General features: G+C 42.5%; 1 protein-coding gene across 3 annotated transcripts in view; it reads left to right on the top strand.

Annotated features, from left to right (window-relative positions):
• The window catches only part of LOC116751957 (zinc finger protein 791-like), a 49,634-nt gene that overhangs the window by 14,610 nt on the left and 14,951 nt on the right, over positions 1-20,073 (top strand). Inside the window, exon 3 of one of the 3 annotated variants that reach the window (XM_032628467.1) lies at positions 6,279-6,401. The exons of the other annotated variants lie outside the window; for them this stretch is intronic. Coding sequence (XP_032484358.1) covers positions 6,399-6,401 — 3 coding nt within the window. The 5' untranslated portion in view covers positions 6,279-6,398. The remainder of the gene's footprint in view (positions 1-6,278; positions 6,402-20,073) is intronic. 3 annotated transcript variants of the gene reach the window in all.

Here is a 20,073-nt window from a genome sequence, read left to right as displayed (position 1 = left end):
AGGGATCGAACCCAGGTCCCCTGCACTGGGAGCACAGAGTCTTACCCACTGGACGACCAGAGAGGATCTTAAAGAAGGTCCTTACTTTTAATTTATCTGTGTCTTTATATCTAAACTGATTCTTGCAGACAACATATAATTGTTATTTTGTTATTCACTTGACAATTTCTGTCTTTCATTTCTTGTATTTAGACCATTGATGTTTAAGGTGATTATTGATAGAGTGGATCAATATCTACCATATTTCTACTCTTTTCTATTTGTTACCTTTGTTCTTTGTTTCTTCATTCTCTTCCACCTTTCTTCTTTCTCTACCTTTTAATGAGCATTTTATGTGGTTCCATTTTTTCTCCTCTTTTAGCTTACTATTATACATTTTTCAGTAGTTGCCCATGAGTTTGCAATATACATTTACAACTAACCTTGTCCTGTCTGAAGTAACAGTATACCATCACTTAAATGGATGTGCAGTTTTCTCATAACAGAGTATTCCAATTCCTCCTCCCTGCCCTTGTACCATTGCTATCATTCATTTCATTTAACCATAAGCTATAATTACTTGCTATAAGCTATAATTATATAGTTGCTGTTATGATTTTGAACAAAGTGTTTTCTGTCAGAATACATAAAAATAACAGAAATAAATCATTTTATTTTACCTTCATTTATTCCTTCTCTAACACTCTTCCTTTCTTCATCATTACCTTCTTCCTGACAAAATTGTTTTTAATGTTTATTTATTTATTTGGCTGCACTGGGTCTTAGTTGCGGCATGTGGGATCTTCATTGTGGCATGCAGGATCTTTAGTTGCAGCATGTGGGATCTAGTTCCCAGACCAGGGATCGAACCCCGGGCCCCCTGCATTGGGAGCATGGAGTTCTTAACCACTGGACCCCCAGGAAAGTCCCTGACAAATTTCTTTTAACAGTTTTTGCAAAGCAGGTGTGCTGATAACAAATTCCCTTGATCTTTGTTTGTCTCAGAAAGTCTTGATTTCTCTCTCACTTTGGAAGGATAATTTCGCTTGACACAGAATTCTAGTTGGGTGGTTTTTCTTTCAGCACTTTATTTCATGAAACTCTCTTCCTGCTTACATGGTTTCTGAAAAGAAGTTTGATTTCATTCTTATCCTCGTTTTTCTATACCTAATATTTTCTCACTCTACCTTCTTTTAAGATGTTCTCTTTGTCTTTGATTTTTCTCAAGTTTGAATATGGTATTTCTAGATGTGCGTTTTTCAGTTTTTAATCTCATTTCTCTGAGCTTTCTGGATCTGTGGTTTGGTGACTGTCATTAATTTGGGGAAAATCTCAGTCCCCATAAGCTTCACTTATTCTGTGCCCTTCTTTCTTCTCTTTCGTGTATTCCCATCATGTGTATGTTACACTTTTTATAATTGTCTCAAAGTTCATGGATTTCTGTTCCCTTTTTTGTTCTTTTCATCTCTTTGCATTTTAGTTTTGGAAGGTTCTCTTGACGTTTCCTCAAACTCAGTGATTCTTTCCTCACATGTTTCCATTGTGTTGATGTGCCCTCACCCCCATCCTGCCAAAGGAATAATTCATTTCTGTGCTTTTGTTTTTTATTTCTTGTATTTCCCTTTTGGTTTTTTCTCAAGTGTTTCCATATTCGCGTACGTGACCTATCTGTACTTGCACGCCACCCACTATTTCTTTTTTTTTATTATTATTTTGGCCATGCCCTGCAGCATGTGGGATCGTAGCTCCCCGGCCAGGGATCGAACCTGCACCCCCTGCATTGGGAGCGTGGAGTCTTAATCACCAGACCACCAGGGAAGTCCCTCATCCACTATTTCTGTTCGAGTCCTTAGCATATTCATCATGGTTGCTTCAAATTTCTGGTCTGATAATTCCAGCATACCCACTACATCTGAATCAGTTTCTTTTCCTTGTCCTATTGTTATCAAATCAGGGCCCGCTGCTCGCAGCTTACAAAATCAAATTCACAAATGTTGATAGAAAGGAAAGTTGTCTTTGATTAATCAGAGTGCGGGCAATCCAGGAAGATGGTGGACCCAAAAAACCACCTCCCAAGGGCCTGCTCGGCCATGAAAGTTTTAAAGGGAAAGAGGGAAGTAATCTCAATCATTGAAATAGGGGGTCACAGTCATCACTGCCCCCCACTGCATGCAGGCTCGTCAACTTGTGATCTTCCTCCAGATGTTAATCACACAGTTTGTTCACGAGGTTACTGAAAGGGAAGCTAGGGAAGAGATCTGGTCATCTGTTAATTACTTATTCTACTTACTCATTTCTACTTCTTTGAACCAACAGGCTAGGCAAGGTGTTGTGTGATGAAAAGATTTGAAAGGTGTGCTTGGGCGGGAGATGAGTAGAGCATGGGGGTGCCTGGTTTAAAAGTTAGTTACATTACAACTTTGCTAAAGTGACAAGGAAAGGGACTTCCTGCTGAGGGCCGTTTCCTGCAAAGAGCTGCTTACACTGTCTCCTGAAGGTGTGTTTTTTAAGTCTTTTCTTGTGCCTTTGAATTTTTTGTTGAATACTGGAAGTGATGTAGTGTGAAAAGGAACTGAGGTAAATAGACCTTAATGTGAGGCTTTTTGTTTATCTGACTAGCCTTAGGCTGTGTCGACTATTTGTTGTAGCTGTCAGGGGTAAACTCTCCTCAGGTGTCCTTGCTTTTGTCTCCCATGTCACCTCTGGGGTACTGTAGAGACTTGTAAATAAGTTCTGAAACATACTGTTCTTTCCGTGTTTCCCACTGTGATGAAACAGGAGTCTGCTTGGTGTAGTGGCATGTTGTGGGTGGAGAGGAAATGTTCTAGCGTCCCGTGATTTGGTCTCAGTATTTTAATGAGCGTGTGTCCTTGGGCTGTGACCTTCTGTGGTATGATAAAAATGTTTGGTCTTTGTCCATAGATCTTATCAAAGATCCCCTAAGGCCCTTGGACTTTCTGAGTGATGAGAGCATCTTATGTTGTAATGAGGCAACTGCTTCCAGGCCCCTAAGATGGCTTCAGGGTATGGGTCGGTCACCAGGAAGACCAAGCTTTGATTAGAGGCTTAGAATGTTCAGCCCAGTTCCCAGCCTCTGGGGAGGAAAGAGGGACTGGAGATTGAGTTATTCACCAGTGGTCGACATGAGGGAACTCCATCGAAACCCCTAAACCTCGGGATTCAGAGAAATCTGAGTTGGTGAACACATCACCATGCTGGGAGGCTGTCATGCCAGGAGAGGGCATGGAAGCTCCCTACCCCCCGACCACCACTTTGCCCTGTGCACCCTTCACATTTGGCTATTCCTGACTTGTATCTTTTACAGTAAACTGGTAATAATAAGTAGTGCTTTTCTGATAGCTCTTCTAGCCAATTAACGAAGATGAGGTATTGTCCAGGGAACCTCTGAATTTGTAGCGGGCCATGCAGAAATGTGTGTAACCTGCCCACTGCCCTGTTTGCAGCTGGCATCTGACATGGGGGCAGTCTTACAGGATTGAACCTGTAAACTGTGGAGTCTGATGTTAACTCGGATTAGTTTGTGTTAGACTTGAATTGAATTGCAGGACACCCAGTTGGTGCTGGAGAGTTGGCATAGTTTTGGAAAACATACCAAGTATTTGCTGAGAGGTCAGGCAGAAAGGCTAGAGGGGACTCAAGTTGCCTATTTCCCACCCCTCATGTCATTTAGGCACTGGTAGAATCCCAGTTGGTTAGCCTCTAATGAAGCAGATTCTTTTGAGGACAGGACTTGTTAAGAAGAGTGGAATTTTGTGGGCATATTTCAAAATGGCTATTTTTCAGTCTCTCTGAATTTTGGAGACAGCACTTTGCCCTGTGACCTCAGTTCTTTGATAGATATAAGAAGAGTCATTGATTTTTTCAGTTTGCTTTTTACAAAAAGTTTGTTGAGGATGGGACTGTTACCTTTTAAGCTCCTTATCTGCCAGATCAGAGGTCTCTGACTCCATCTTTTAATGTTTGACTGCTGATATGTTGGGAAAACTCAGTATTTTTCCTGAGTAGAGAAAATCCAGTTCTTCCTGCCTGTGTTTCTCCTTTACTTTTACCCAGAACACTTCACTCCTGACACTTTTGGTCACCAAATATGTGAGGGCCTCCCCCCACAATAAGTACATTCTCTGTGACACCAGTGGGGTGTCCTACAGCTTAACTGAATCCTATCACTGTCTGCCTGGAGACGGCATCAGATTACACAGGTTAAGGGCTAAGTCCCACAAGGCAGCCACTCCTGCCCCCCAACTTCAGATGCCAATCACAAGGAGTAGGTCCCCAGGTTACTCACAACTTCTGTCTAACTTGGCTACAAATCAGGGGTTCCCACAACCCCCTCCTTGGGTTCTGTTTGCTAGAGCGGCTCACAGAACTCAGAGAAACACTTAATTTACATTTCCCAGTTTATTAAATGATATGATGAAGGATACAAGTGAAGAGCCAGATGAAGTGATACAAAGGGTGAGGTCTTGGAGGGTCCGTGTGAAGTTGGGGTGCATCACCCTCCCCGATATGGATGTGCTCACCAACCTGGAAGCTCTCCGAACCCCATACCCTTGGGATACCCTTGGGATTTTACGGAGGTTTCCTCACGTAGGCATGATTGATTATTAACTTCATTTCCAGGCCCTATTCCCTCTCTGGAGGACGAGGGTGTTGGGCTGAAAATTCCAAGCTTCTGATCATGGCTTGCTCTTTCTGGTGACCAGCCCCCACCCAGCAGCTGTCCAGGAGCCCACCCAGAGTCGCTTCAGCGGAACAAGAGTTGTTCCTAGTGCTCTTATCCTTTAGGAATTTACAAGCTTTTAGGAGCTGGGTGCCAGTAACCAGGGGCAGAGACCAGTATATGTATTTTCCATTATTTGACAGTTGACAACTTTAGAGTCTTACCCCTCCTTCTTCCCTTTGTGCCCCACATCTGTACAAGGTGATAAGAAAGGCTGTGTGTGAACCTCCACCTTAGCCCAGCCCCTGACCTCAGTTTAAAAAACCCAGGCCAGGCTCCCTTCCTTGTTCTCGATCCATTTCCCACCGGCTTGAGAGGCCCGCCCTGCTCTCCCCAGAGACCTCAGTTTCAGAAGTAACTAACCCTTTCGTATATTCTTGGTAGGTGTGTGTTAGTCTCCACTACTCAACCAACGCTTGCAGTTGGGGTGTGGGGGGGGTGGTGTCGAGGGTCCACCTGTCTCCGAAGGTTATAGAAAAGGTAACATGGTATATATATTGCAATACACTGCACTTATTTGCTCTATTGATAAATCCTCCAGATCTTTTCATAGCAATACCTTTTGTTTTTAAAAACTACATATGATGATGCATTTATGGAACCCATTCTTTTTCAACAGACAGTTGGCTTCTTGCTGATTTTTCTGCCAAAACCGTGAGTGAAAACTCAGATTGCCACATTATAGGACAAACTAACATACAAAAATTATGTTTGTTTCCAAACTTAATTACTGCTTGAAATTTTTATCAGCAAATTTATTCAGAAAAGAATATACAAAATGTTTTGTGGCAAGATTTAGTGATAATTGAAACATCTTTGGAATCTTCATGAAGATTCATAAATGGCCTGTGGGCAGTGGTGAGTGTCCTGACGTTCCCATCCCTCAGTCATCTCGGTCCTGCCCCATACATGACGGTGGTTGTGATTCTTTGTTTATCCTTCATACCTTCGCTATCTGTCAGTTTTCACTCAGCAGGGGTCTTTCAGTTTTGCCTCCTTTGACCTTTCAACAAACAAGGAATTACACTGAAAAGGTTTTCCGGTGGTTTCTCTTTCTCAGTGTTTCACACATGCTAGTGTTTGAGGTTTCAGGGCTGGTCTAGGACTGCGGGGTTCATACTCCCACCAGAGCCAAGTGCCCCTGAGGCCGGCGGGCTTTTAAAGTACCAAATGAGTGGGGGTAGGTAGGGATGGATGGGCGTCTCTCACAGGAAATGGTCAAAGATAAAAGTGGAGCCAGACTCATTTAATATGGTGAGGTCACTTTTAAGTCTCCGTGTCTGTGAAGAAGTGTCACAGTTCCGTGAGGGCCTCGCGGCCTCATGGTTCAGTGCAGTGTCCGTGGAGGGGACAGTTCTGGGCCCCTGCCAGGACAAGGTCGGCGCAAAGACAAGAACTCCGGCCTCCTGTCACTCAGGCACGGGAGGCGGGGCCTTGCGAACTGTCCAATCAGGAGAGTCGCTGGTTACGTACGTGTGGGCGCCAGTGGGCGATGCTCCAGTGACGTGCGTGTGTGGCGTGGACTGCTTGCTCACTCTCATTTGCTCCCCCTGCGCAGCACGTCCCCTCTCGATGCCCTTAAAGGGCTCCGGTGGCTCCGCGGCATCCTCTGTCGCTGAGACCTGCACTTGCCGCGGCAGTTGTGGGGTGGACGACAGGGAAGCCGAGAAACCGAAAAATGGTGAGTTGGGGAGCCTGGTGTTGGGAGACGGGGGCGGAGGGACCAGTTGGAACTGGCCGTTGTGGGACCCGGGCCTCCCCGCGGTCAACTCCGGACCTGCGGACCCGAGTCCACAGCCGGCGCGGCAGGCAGCGTTGGGGCTCGGCCGGCAGTCGGGACCCAGGGCGGCCTCTCCGCTCACTGCAGTGGCCGGGTCTACTCCAGATTGTGTGGTGTCCACGGGGAGGGTGATCAGGGGACAATCGTGACTCAGTATCCGGGGTTCCTGCGTTGGAGGAGCTGTGGTCTTTGGGGTCCCCAGTCCCTCCTTTCTCCCCGGGGTGGGGGGACTCATTTCCCCCTCACTTTCCCAACTTTTGAGAAACATGGTCACAAATCCACGACCCTGTTCTTGTACCCTAGATCTTCCCAGGGCAGGCAGTAAATGCCTAGATTTCCAGATCTTTCCCCACGTTCCCAAACGCCATCTTCCCCTCTCCAGTGCATAGCTTCATCATTAACTATTTGTCTTCCGCGGTGCATTTCAGACTACGCAGTATTTTAATTGTATCATTTCTCCACAGAGCCATGAATGGCTTTTTTTAAAGATACATTTTTTTGTCTGTGTATATTTTCCATGAGAAGAAATCAGAGACTAACTACCTGGAACTACATTGTATAAGTCTTGCGCTTCCCCCCCAGTACTTTTGCTGGGCACAGACATCCTGTTTGAGCCCTTTGGGTGGAGGTTCCTCTTTGGAGACTCCTGGGTAATCTTTTTTTTTTTTTTTTTTTTTTTTTTTGCGGTACGCGGGCCTCTCACTGTTGTGGCCTCTCCCGTTGCGGAGCACAGGCTCCGGACGCGCAGGCTCAGCAGCCATGGCTCACGGGCCCAGCCGCTCCACGGCATGTGGGATCTTCCCACACCGGGGCGCGAACCCTCATCCCCTGCATCGGCAGGCGGACTCCCAACCACTGCGCCACCAGGGAAGCCCCCTGGGTAATCTTTTTATCATAGTTCCAGGTCAGCCTTGCCCCTCCCTGAGTTTGTGACTTTATTCACTTTAAGTCTCGGTTTTTGGTAACTGTAAATGTATTTAATCAATAGATCTTGAAAGAGAGTATAAAATATTTCCAAAGGGGAAGAAAGAGGTGAATTTCAGAAAAAATAAAACAAAATATTCTATTATACCATTCCATTAGTTAAAATTTTTCTTTTTTTTTTTTTTTTTTTGGTCCCATGAGTGACTGTGTGTAACATTCGGAGATCTGTTTTTTTCTTTTCTTCAATTATGATTATTTCCAAACAGTTCCTTGCCATGGAAATAATAATTAACTGACATTTATTTTCAGAAAGGAACAGACATTTGTGTGTTTTGTTCTTGAACTAGAAAAATGCCTTACAATTTTCTTCCTTCCTTTACACGTAAATCCTGGTTTAGAAAATGGTTGTGCTGGATTATTCAAACACTGGGTTTGTGTCATTTAAAATATCAGTGGTGTCCAAGGCAACAACAGTGGGGAACCGAGACCTGTGGTCAGTATTTCTAAGCTCAGGCCCCCTTAAGCCTGCAAAGGGAAGTACTCAGAGGACCAGTTGTTCTTGCTGGGGAGCCTCCCCCTGTAAGTGTCCTACCTGCTTGCACCCACTGTGGAAGGAGTCTTTATAGTAAGAAGATACAGACCCCTGGAAAGCTGGGGATGCACCTGTGATGGTGGGTTGGGGATGGGGAGTGATGCCCTTTTTGAAGCTGTAACTGATTTTCTTGGTGCCTGTTTTGAGATACAGGTTTGAGTCGCTTTTGCAGTGTAGGTGCACTCAGAGTAATATGAGTACATTGAGAAAGTCTGTGAAGGTCATGTGTTCTGTCTCCTGGACAAGAGTTTATGAGTTTTGGAGTGCATTTCAGTTAGAACTTTAAATTGAATCTGGCCAAGAGTTTTCTCACTTGTAAGAATTGAAGCCTGAGAAGGGAGCATTTGCATTATGTTGGAGCCTCCAGAGTTTATTTCTATGGCTGCTCAGGTGTCCTTACCCTCCATCACCAGGGACTGACCCACTCTAGGGGTTGTATCCCCACTGGGGGAGTCTGGACCTCAAGCTTGGAAATCTGGGTTTCCTTCTGAACTGTAGGGAAACAGGCTGCTTATCTCACTGATTGAAATATTTGCATTTCTTTCCTTGTATATGTTTATATATTGACTATTGCAGCTCTTAACTCTAGTTTCCCTTAATGGTTTGTGATATAATTTACTGTGTGAGTGTATAATATTTATAGGTCTCAGGCTTTAAATGTATGTTGATTGAGAGACAGTGGGAGTAAGGCCAAGAATTTTGGAACCAAACAGAGTATTTGTTCCTTTTAGGCAAGAGATCCTCAAGATATGAGATGGGTGTATTTGAGTTCTCAGATGGTTTTTACATTTGTAAGTCAGTTTTTGTATGTGCATGTCCTTAGAGAGCTTTGAAATTTTAAGTGCTGCAATATTACTGAAGCAAATGAATTCCTTTAATTGATATGAGGAAAACTATTCAAAACTTAGCTAAGTCATTGAAAATCCTAGTATATTTAATGGATTAGACCCAAATTCCTAGTGCATGACACATTACTTATTTCTGAAATAACCCCCAGAGTGAGATATAAGGAGAAACTATAATGCCTCTCTTGTAATTTTAGTTAGAAGGAGATATGAAACTTTTCACTTTTTATGCTTTTTATAAGTGTTAAATGTTTAAAGGAGTAAATCTTAGCATGGTTTCCTCCATAGAAAAGTAAAAAATAAGTTAAAATTTAAAAATTAAAAGCAAGTTAATTAAAAGTAAAGCCTGTTAAATAGAAAAATACGGTTTATGCAGATTACTCAGTTAATCTTAAATAATCATGCGAAGGTTAGGAAAAGGCTGTTAAGCTAAGAAGGTCTAGGGCTTCCCTGGTGGCGCAGTGGTTGAGAGTCTGCCTGCCGATGCAGGGGACACGGGTTCGTGCCCCGGTCCGGGAAGATCCCACATGCCGCGGAGTGGCTAGGCCCGTGAGCCATGGCCGCTGAGCCTGTGCTTCCGGAGCCTGTGCTCCGCAACGGGAGAGGCCACAACAGTGAGAGGCCCGCGTACCAAAAAAAAGAAAAAAGATAAGATCTAAAGTAGACTCACTCCAGAACACCCTGGCCCCTCAAGTGCTCTTGGTTCAGCCACCCCCAATAACCAGTACTGATCATTTCTTGAGCATCTTGATTTGGTGTTTTCTTTATCAAAAAGGAAGCAATTGCAAATGCATATCTTTCTTTCTTTCTGTTTTTTGGCCACACCACATGGCTTGTGGGATCTTAGCTCCCCGACAGGGATTGAACCTGTGCCCCCCTGCAGTGGAAGCGTGAAGTCTTAACCTCTGGACTGCCAGGGAAGTCCCCAGACTCCGCATTTTTTGATGTTTGCTCACAGTTAAAGCCTCACCAATCTGTTAAAATAACAAGAATTCAACTAAATAAATGTTAAAGGTCTTATTGGCTTTATTAAGTGATTGGTGGTGAATTGGACAGCATCGCATCTAGCAAGTAGAGAGGTGTCCAGATGGAAGGCTTAGATGGGCAGAAGGGGGAAGAGGTAAGGAAAGAGTGGATTATCTCGTCTTTCTTTGAGGGACAGAAAAAGACCTATGCGGGGACTTCCCAGGTGGTCCAGTAGTTAAGACTCAGTGCTCCCAATGCAGTGGCCCCGGGCTCAATCCCCGGTCGGGGAACTAGATCCCACATGCCACAACTAAGAGTTCACATGCCGCAACGAAGATCTGGCGTGCTGCAACTAAGACCCAGTGCAGCCAAATAAATATATATTTTTTTTAAAAAGGAAAAACCTATGTGGTAGATTACCTCGTTGGTGTTGACCAGAAAATTCCAGATTGGTTAAGATGACATTCCTAGGGGAGGTCGTATTTGCAGTTAGGTTAGGTATTAAGTGTTGGTTTGGTGACATGGGCTTAGCACAAATGATGCCATTTGGGGCCTACTGTTTCTTTTTAACACCTCCCTCTTCCCCTTGTGCCCTGACCTGGACAAGCTGATGAGAAGTCTGGGTGGCCTCCCTTCTAGAGGTGGCAGGGGGTTCCAGCCACACAAGCTTCTGCCCTTGGGCAAGAATTTTTGCCTCAGTCCCACCCTCCACCCACAGTGAACACCAGGGCCAGGCTCCTTTTCTTGGTTTGTGAAGCCATTTCAGAGCTACATGAGAGGCCAGGCCCGCTCTCCCCCACGAGACCTCTCTTCTATGAGTCGTCACCCTTTTCTTATCCTCTTGGTGGGTGTGTACTACACCAGTGACAGCCTCAGCCACACCTCTGCAGGTGACCATAGCAGCTGGCACTGTGAGCGGCATGGCCACACATGATCACCACCTGTCTGTCTTCTCCAGCTCTGACTCACTCACCTGCTCTGCTGTCTGATGGCAGCCGGCGCTGTGGGCTGCTGGGTGCTGGGGAGCTCAAGCTGTGAGCTGTGCTGCCCTGTGTTGCATTGCTGACCATACCAGGACTCAGTTCTGTGTTCAGCCGAGCAGAATTGTCAGTTTTAAGAACTCCTAGGCATTTGGGAGCAGCAGTATGGGATTGGAGCTCTCCTTAAATTAGTCTTGGGCCAGTGTGTTTGCTGGGATTTAACATGTAAGGCAGAGGTGGGAAAGAGAGACAATAGCCTGTGCAAGAGCTGGGCTAGTTGGGTGGTAGTTCCTGACAGAGCAGTTACTGGAGAGAAAATAGAGGGGGAAAGGCAATCATTAGATGGTGGCTGAGTCCCCACTCGTAATTCCAGAGAATTCCCCAGGACCCTTGAGTTCTGCTGCTGCCTTTATTGCAACAGAGATCCTGACCTTCAGGGTTACAGGGGACAACACCATGGCACCCATGTGGCACAACCAAGGGCTTCCTTCAAACCTGATTTAAGCCCAAGTTCCTTATACTTTATAAAGCAGCCAGATGTCATAGAGGAGGCCTGTGACCCTGATAGCACTGATGTGTGAGGCTCTCCAGAAGTAGAGTTTATAAATACCAGAGGATACCCCCTCCCCCGAAGTATTCAATATAACCAGTGATTAAAAAAAGCAAAAGCGGGGGGGACAAGAGGGAGAGGACAAATGAAAAAAATAATGAAACAAAGGTCCACAATTTGACCCAATTGGAAATCCAAAATATACAGAATTTACACAATGAAAAAGATGAAAGGGCACTACTTGCTTTGGTGCCTCAACAACATAGTTTATGAAGTAATTTTGCCATCTGTTGTGCGGCACTAATTCTCAAACTTTCATGCAAATAATAAATACTAGGGCTCAAATTACAGTTATACCTGGGATCCCACTAAATTTAAGCAAGGTACCCCTGATAAATTTTGGGGAGTTACTAGATATCATACAGAAGACTAATAGGTATATTCTGATAAATTTCGGGGAGTTACTAGATATCATATAGAAGACTAATAGGTATATTCTGATAAATTTCGGGGAGTTACTAGATACCATATAGAAGACTAATAGGTATATTCTGATAAATTTCGGGGAGTTACTAGATATCATATAGAACACTAATAGGTATATTCTGATAAATTTCGGGGAGTTACTAGATATCATATAGAACACTAATAGGTATATTCTGATAAATTTCGGGGAGTTACTAGATATCATATAGAACACTAATAGGTATATTCTGATAAATTTCGGGGAGTTACTAGATATCATATAGAAGACTAATAGGTATATTCTGATAAATTTCGGGGAGTTACTAGATATCATATAGAAGACTAATAGGTATATTTCGCCTTAACTTTGAGAAGTGTCATCTTACCTAAATTCCCTGTGGTCTTATCACCCACTGTCCTAAAATAGCCACACCCAGCAAGGACGGTCTGATCCAGTGAATTATAAATGAAATTTTAATTTAGTCTTTGCCACTTTCAAATTATATTGATAAATGAGACACCACTGACCTTACCCCCTAGTTAAATATGGCCCAGTGTAAATTTAACAGGGTTTTGAAAGATTGAAAAACATTGTACAAATCTGTATAGGGAGGAGGTGATTAACCCCCTGTGCTTCTCCTTTTAATAGCCTTATTTGGTCTCTTCTCAACCCTGGAAAAAATGAATGACACCTCACACTGGATTACAGCAACCTTGAGGCTGTGATTTCACCAAATAAGCCCCAATTCCCAGCCCCCAACATAATGGAAATTACTGGCTCCATCCACTCAGCAATGTAAATATCCTGCTCCCACAGATTTGGCTAAGTCTGTTCTGTTCAGTGTCTATTTCAGCAGCTTCTCAGCTGCAGTTGGCCTTCACCTCGAAGGGGCATGGTACACCTTTACCTGTTTACCCTCAGGGAACCTCAACACCACTGTGACCACGCACAGTCTCTGCAGGCAGGATCTGAACCGTAGCCACCTTGGTCCAGAAGCACAGGTGTGACATTACACCAACGACATCCTCTTTCTGAGGACATCAGAACATAAAAGTATTGACAAAAAGAGCTCCTAAACAGTAGACAGGCCATTGCTGGTATATGATGTGAGGTTCCTGCCACCTAGCTTAAATCCCTAACAATTATTTGGTAACCTGGGGCCCGCTCTCCCTGACACAGTGAAGAAATAACTGTTGTCCCTCTCTGTACCCACAACCTTGTCTAGATTCTTCTGGTGTTCTGGAGGCATGTTATACCTTGTTTATGAATTTTACTTGAGCCCATTTATACTATTACTTGTACATCGACCCACCTTGAATATTCCCCCTACAAAAAACAAAAAGGCTCTGGACTCAGGTCGAACTGCCAGATGACAGGCACTTCCCTTAGTGCCATCAGACACTGATTCACGGTAGAGGCTTCAGTGACCTCGTCTCCTGCCCCTGGAGTTGCCATCAGTAACTGCCCTAGGCTCCACGCCATTCGAGCTGCAGTTATCCCTTCTGACAGAGCTGTGCTAAACACAGATAGCCCTGAGGATGTGACCCTTCACCCAGATTCCCGTTGTGATTTGGGACCTGTGAACAGCACCCCAAGAGCTCAGCTCAGCTATGGAGACCCCCTTCAGGCAAGATACAGCTAAACCTGGGCCCCCTGCCATAACCTACCTGCAGGAGGGGTGGCCTACCCTCTCTTCAGTCCCTTTCTGAAGAAGGTCACCCCCTTCCCAGACCCCTAGGCTCCTTGGGGAGCTCCTTAGGATTCTCTGAGTGAAAAGCAGTGGGAGTTTTAGGCATTAGAGACAGCATCACCACAATCATACATGATCCAGCTCAGGCAGAGTTGCTGCTTTTCATCCCTTATTTGGGACATTCTGATGAAGGATGGGACTCAAGGGTGCACAACTGACGAAACATCAGGCTGTCGTCTGAGCCCTGATCAGCAACTGACTTTATCAGCATGTGTTTATAGACCCCTGGATGGTTGTCTAAGAGTTGCTCCTTTGTGGTAAAAGAATTCTGAGACTCTCTTGCCTAACAGATACCCACGATATAAATCAAGGTAGGGATTTCCCTGGTGATCCAGTGGTTAAGACTCTGTGCTTCCACTGCAGAGGGCACCGGTTCAGTCCCTGGTCAGCAAACTAAGATCCCACATGCCGAGCAGCCACACACACAAAAATTAAGGTAACACTCGTCTGTCCATGTCAGAGTTCCAGGCGCTGCTAAAAGTAACCAAGGCACTCATTTCACTTCTCAGAATATCCAGTGCTGCACTGTGGAACACAGCATTCAGTGTAGTTTAACCCTCTCTTGTAAGTCTCAGAGTCTAGGCCTCATAAAAGCACCAAAATGGCTCATTGAAATAACTTCAGATCAGTTGATTGAAAGATGACCTCTTTCAGCCATCAGTCATCTGAGATGAATATTAAGGCATCTGACTTCATCTTTTTTTTTTCTAATAACACTTTCTCTCTCTCTATAGCAGTTTTAGGTTTATAGAAAACTTGATTACAGAGTTCCCACTTAACCCCTCTGCCTTCATATAGTTTGCCCTGTATTTTTTTTTTTTTGGCCATGCCACAGGGCATGCGGGATCTTAGTTCCCCCACCAGGGACTGGACCCACGCCCCCTGCAGTGGAAGCAGGGAGTCCTAACCACTGGACCCCCAGGGAGGTCCCTGCCCTATTTTTTATATCTAGTATTACTGTGGTACATTTGTTACATTTGATGAACCAATACTGATGCATTAAAGTCTGCAATTTACAATAGCGTTGACTCTTATGTTAGACAGTCTGTGGGCTTTGGCAACATAAAATGAGTTGTGTCCATCATTTCTGTATCATGTATTCTTCTTTCATGCTCTAAAAGGCCCCTGTGCTCCACCTATTCATTCATTCCTCCCTCCCACCCGAAACCCCTGGCAGCTGAAGGTCTTACTCATAGTTTTTTCCTTTCCAGAACTATGGTTGGAATAATATAGCGTGTAGCCTTGTCATATTGGCTGCTTTCACTTAGCAGTATGATTTAAGGTTTCTCCATGTCTTTTTGGTTTGATACCTCATGTCTTTTTTTTTTTTTTTTTTTTTCTGTGTGGAGGAAACGGAGGGCAGTGAAGGCAGGGAGGCCCACAGGCTCTGAGAGGACGAACATCGCAGCTCGCAGAGGCGCACCCCTTGCGGCTGGGGAGCCAGGATCCTGTGGGATGGGGATGGGGTGGGGGAAGGACAGGGACTAGGGAGACCCCACGAAAGGGCCTTAGGGGTCGGGACGGGATAGCAAGGCAGGGAGGGGGGCGGGGGAGAGGAAGGGAAAAGGTCCCTCATGTCCTTTTAACACTGAAAAATATTTCATTGTATTGATGTTCCAGTGATGATTTTTCCATTCACCTGTTGAGGATATCTTGTTTACCTCTGAGTCTTGGCAATCACGAGTAAAGCTTTTATAAAAATTCATGCACAGGTTTTTTTTTATGAACATAAGTTTTCAACTAATGTGGCAAAATACAAAGGAGCCTGATTGTTGGATTGTATGGTTAAGAATAGGTTTAGTATTTTAAGAAACTGCCTGTTTTCCAAAGTAGACATGCCGTTTTCCATTCCCACCAGCATTGAGAATGGAACAGGGTTCCTGTTGCTGTACATTGTCTCTGTCCTTTGGTGTTTGTTCTCAATTTTTTGAATTTTAGTATTCTAATAAGTATCTAGTAATAATCTCATTCTTCTTTTATTTGTAATCCTAATGACATATGATGTGGAGTGTCTTTTCTTATGCTTATTTACCATCCATGTGTCTTATTTTGTCCATTTTTAATAGTGTTGCCTGTCTTCTTATCGTTGAGTTTTGAGTTCTTTGGATATTTCAAATAGTAGTCCTTTATCAGATAAGTGGTTTGCAGAGATTTTCTCCCAGTCTGTGGCTTATTTTCAGTCTCTTAACCCTGTCTTTCATAGAGCAAGCTGTCATTTTAATGAAGTCAATTTACTAATTTTTTTCTTTCTTCAATCCTACTTTTGGTGCGTTGAATCAAAAAACTCATCACCAAACCCAAGGTCATATAGATTCTCTCCTATGTTACCTTTTTTCCTTCAATATTTTAAAAACTTGAAGTCTAGTTGATTTACAGTGTTGTGTCAGTTTCTGCTGTACAGCAGTGATTCAGCTGTACACATATATACATTTTTAATACTCTTTTCCATTATAGCTTATCATAGGATATTGAATATAGTTTCTCCGTGCTGTACAGTAGGACCTTGTTGTTCATCTATTCTATGTATAAAAGCTTCCATCTGCTAACCCCAGCCTCCCACTCCATCCCTCCCCCACCCCCTCCCCCTTGGCAGCCGCCAGTCTGTTCACTATGTCCATGATTCTGTTTCTGTTTCATAGATAGGTTCACTTTCTCCTGTGTTATCTCCTAGGATTTCTGTAGTTTTGCCTTTTACGTAAGATCTGTGGTCCATTTGGGGTGAATTTTTGCAAGAGGTGTAGGATCTGTGTCTAGACGTTCTTTTTTTCAATGTGGATATCTAGTTTTCCTGGCACTATTTGTTGAAAAGGCTGTCGTTTCTTCATTAAATTGCCTTTGATCCTTTGTCAAAGATGAATTGACTAGATTTGTTTGGATCTATAGGAAATCATTGACTTTGTATGTTAACTATCCTTTGGTCTTACTGTACTCTCTTATTAGTTCAGGGGTTTTCTTTGTTGTTGTTGATTCTTTTTCTCCATAATCATGTCATATATGACAAAAGACAGTTTTATTTCTTACTTTCCATTCTGTATACCTTACATGTCCTTTTATTCTGTAAGCTTCCAGTACAGTGTTGACTAGGACTTGTGAGAGAGGGGACATCATTGCCTCCTGATCTTACCAGGGAAGCATCTAGCTTCTCACCATTAAGTGTGATGTTAACTGCAGGTTTTTTGTAGATGGTCTTTCTCAAGAAGAAGTTCCTCTCTTCCTAGTGTGCTATCATAAATGGATTTTGGATTTTTTTCAAATGCTTTTACATTTTTATTTTTTCCTGTTTCATTCCTCATATTAATAATTTGGCTTTTCTTCTTTCTTTCTTTTTTTTTTTTGGCCGTGCTGTGTGGCTTGCAGTATCTTAGTTCCCCAACCAGGGATTGAACCCAAACCCTCAGCAGTGAAAGCACAGAGTCTTAACCACTGGACCACCAGGGAATTCCCATGTCTTTTCTCTTTTTTTCTCAGCTTATATAGACATTTCTGAATTTCACCTCTTCAAAAAACAGATGTTTTGTTGATTTTTCTCAATGATTTCTTGTACTTTCATTGATTTCTTCTCAAATTGTTACATCTCTTCCTGTGCTTACTTTGGGCTTAATTTCCTCTTCTTTTTTCTACTTTTTAAGGCTAAACGCTTAGGATCATTAATTACAGATCTCTTTCTTCAAGTATATGCCTTCAATGCCATAAATTTCCCTCTACGCCCACCCTATTTTTGCTGCATTCCACACGTTTCGGTAAATTGTACATTCATTTTTATTTAATCAAGGTAATTTTTAATTGCTGTTGAAACTTTTTCTTTGATCCATGGGTTATTTAAAAGTGTGTTGTTTAATCTTGAAGTATTTGAATGTTTTTAAATATCTTTCTATTATTGATTTCTAGGTTAACGCCTTTGTGTTCTGAGAGTATATTTTGTATGATTTCCCTTAAGATTAGTTAATATGTGTTTTATGTCCCAGAATGTGTTGTTTGTTTTGGCCACGCCACACAGCTTGCAGGATCTTAGTTCCCCAACCAGGGATCAGACCCGGCCCCACGGCAGTGAAAGCACCCAGTCCTAATCACTGGACCACCAGGGAATTCCCCCAGAATGTGTTCTATCCTTATGAATTTCCCATGTTAACTTGAGAAGGATGTGTATTCTGCTACTGTTTGATGAAGTAATACACAGTTTTCAGTTATGTCCGGTTGTTTGAGGGCACTGTTCAATTCATCTCTGTGGCTTTTCTGAATTTCTTCCTGCTGGTTCTCGTAATCATTTATTAGAGGGGTGTTGAAGTCCAACTGTAATAGTGGAGTCGTCTGTTTCTCCTTGTAATTCTATCCATTTTTCCCTAGTGTATTTTGCCACTGTGTTGTTGCTGTACACGTAAGCACTAAGGATTACTTTGTCTTCTTGGAGACTTGACCCCTTTATCTTCATGCATTGCCCCTCTTTATCTCTGTGCTTTGTCAGAAAGTAATATGGATATTCTACTTATCTTTTAATGTTAACATGATAACATCTTTTTCCATCCCTTAGTCTTAATCCATCTGTCTTTATTGTGAATGCGGCTTTATTACAGACAACATATAATTTTTTTAAATCCACTATGACAGTATGTGGCTTCAATTGTTGTATTTTTAGGCCACTGACCTTTTTATAGGTATAGTTGATTTACAATATTATATCAGTTTCAGGTATACGACCTAATAATTCAAAATTTTTATAGATTATACTCCATATAAAGTTATTACAAAATATTGGCTATATTCCTTGTGCTATACAATATACGCTTGTAGCTTTATTTTATAAATAGTAGTTTGTACGCCTTAATCTCCCACCCGTCTTTCCCCTCCCCACTTCACTCTCCCCATTTGTAACTGCTAGTTTGTTCTATCTGTGAGTCTGTTTTTGTTTTGTTATATTCATTTGTTTCTTTTAGATTCCCCATATAAGGGAAATCATACAGTATTTGTCTTTCTCTGTTGACTTATTTTACTGAGCATAATACCCTTCATCTACCCATGTTGTTGCCAATGGCAAAATTACATTCTTTTTTCTGGCCAAGAAGTATTCCATTGTATGTATGCACCACATCTTCTTTATCCATTCATCTGTCGATGGACACTTAGGTTGCCTCCATATCTTGGCTATTGTAAATAATGCTGCTGTGAACATTGGGGTGTGTGTATCTGTTTGAAATAGTGTTCATCTTCTTCAGATATATACCCAGGAGTGGAATTGCTGGATCATATGGTAGTTCTATTTTCAGTTTTTTGAGAAATCTCAGTACTGTTTTCCATATTAGTTGGCACTAATTTACATTCTTAGCAACAGTGTACAGGGGTTCCCTTTTCTCCACATCCTCACCAACATTTGTTATTTGTGGTCTTTTTGATGGTAGATGTTCAGACAGGTTTGAGGTGATACCTCGTTGTTTTGACTTGCATTTCTCTGATGCAGTGATGTTGAGCATCTTTTCATATGCTACTTGACCGTCTCTATGTCTTCTTTGGAAAAATGTCTACTCAGGTCTTCTATCCATTTTTTAATCAGGTTTTTTTTTTTGATACTGAGGTATATGAGCTGTTTATATCTTCTGGATATTAACCCCTTATCAGTCATATCATTTGCAAATATTTTCTCCCATTCGATGTGCTGTCTTCTCATTTTGTCGATGGCTTATTTACTTATTCTTTAACCACAAAAAGTTTATTGGTATACATACCTTTCCATACTTTCGCCTGTATTTAAATTTTTTCTTTTTATTGATATTTTATTGACATACAAAATACTTTAAATGTAGTATTAACCAAGTTTTTTTTTACAGAATTTTTAATTTTTTATTTTATATTGGAGTACTGTATAGTTGATTAACAATGTTGTGTTAGTTTCAGATGTACAGCATAGTGATTCAGTTATATATATACATGTATCTATTCTTTTTCAAATTCTTTTCCCATTTGGGTTGTTACAGAATATTGAGCAGAATCCCCTGTGCTATGCAGTAGGTCCTTGTTGGTTATCTATTTTAAATATAGTAGTGTGTATCTGTCAATCCCAAACTCCCAATATATTCCTCCCTCCCACCACCTGTCCCCTTTAGTAACCATAAGTTTATTTTCTAAGTCTGTGAGCCTATTTCTCTTTTGTAAATAAGTTCATTTGTATCACGTCTTTTTAGATTCCCCATATAAGCAATATTATGATATTTGTCTTTCTCTGTCTGACTTCACTTAGTATGATAATCTCCAGGCCTGTCAATGGTTTCTTTAGATATGCAAAACCTTTTAAATTTAATTAGGTCCCATTTGTTTCTTTTTGCTTTTGTTTCCTTTGACCCCAGCCCCTTACTCCCTGCTTCCATATTTTTCCCTATGCATCTCTTCCATCTGGCTGTTCCTGAGTTGTATCCTTTATCATAAACCAGTAATAGTAAAGCCAAGTGTCTTCCTGAGTTCTCAGAATTGTTCTAGCAAATTACCAAACCTGAGGGAATGTCAAGGCAATC

This window comes from Phocoena sinus, chromosome 3 (genome assembly GCF_008692025.1).
Source record: "Phocoena sinus isolate mPhoSin1 chromosome 3, mPhoSin1.pri, whole genome shotgun sequence".
NCBI lineage: Eukaryota > Metazoa > Chordata > Mammalia > Artiodactyla > Phocoenidae > Phocoena > Phocoena sinus.
This window is presented reverse-complemented; position numbering and strand designations above follow the sequence as displayed.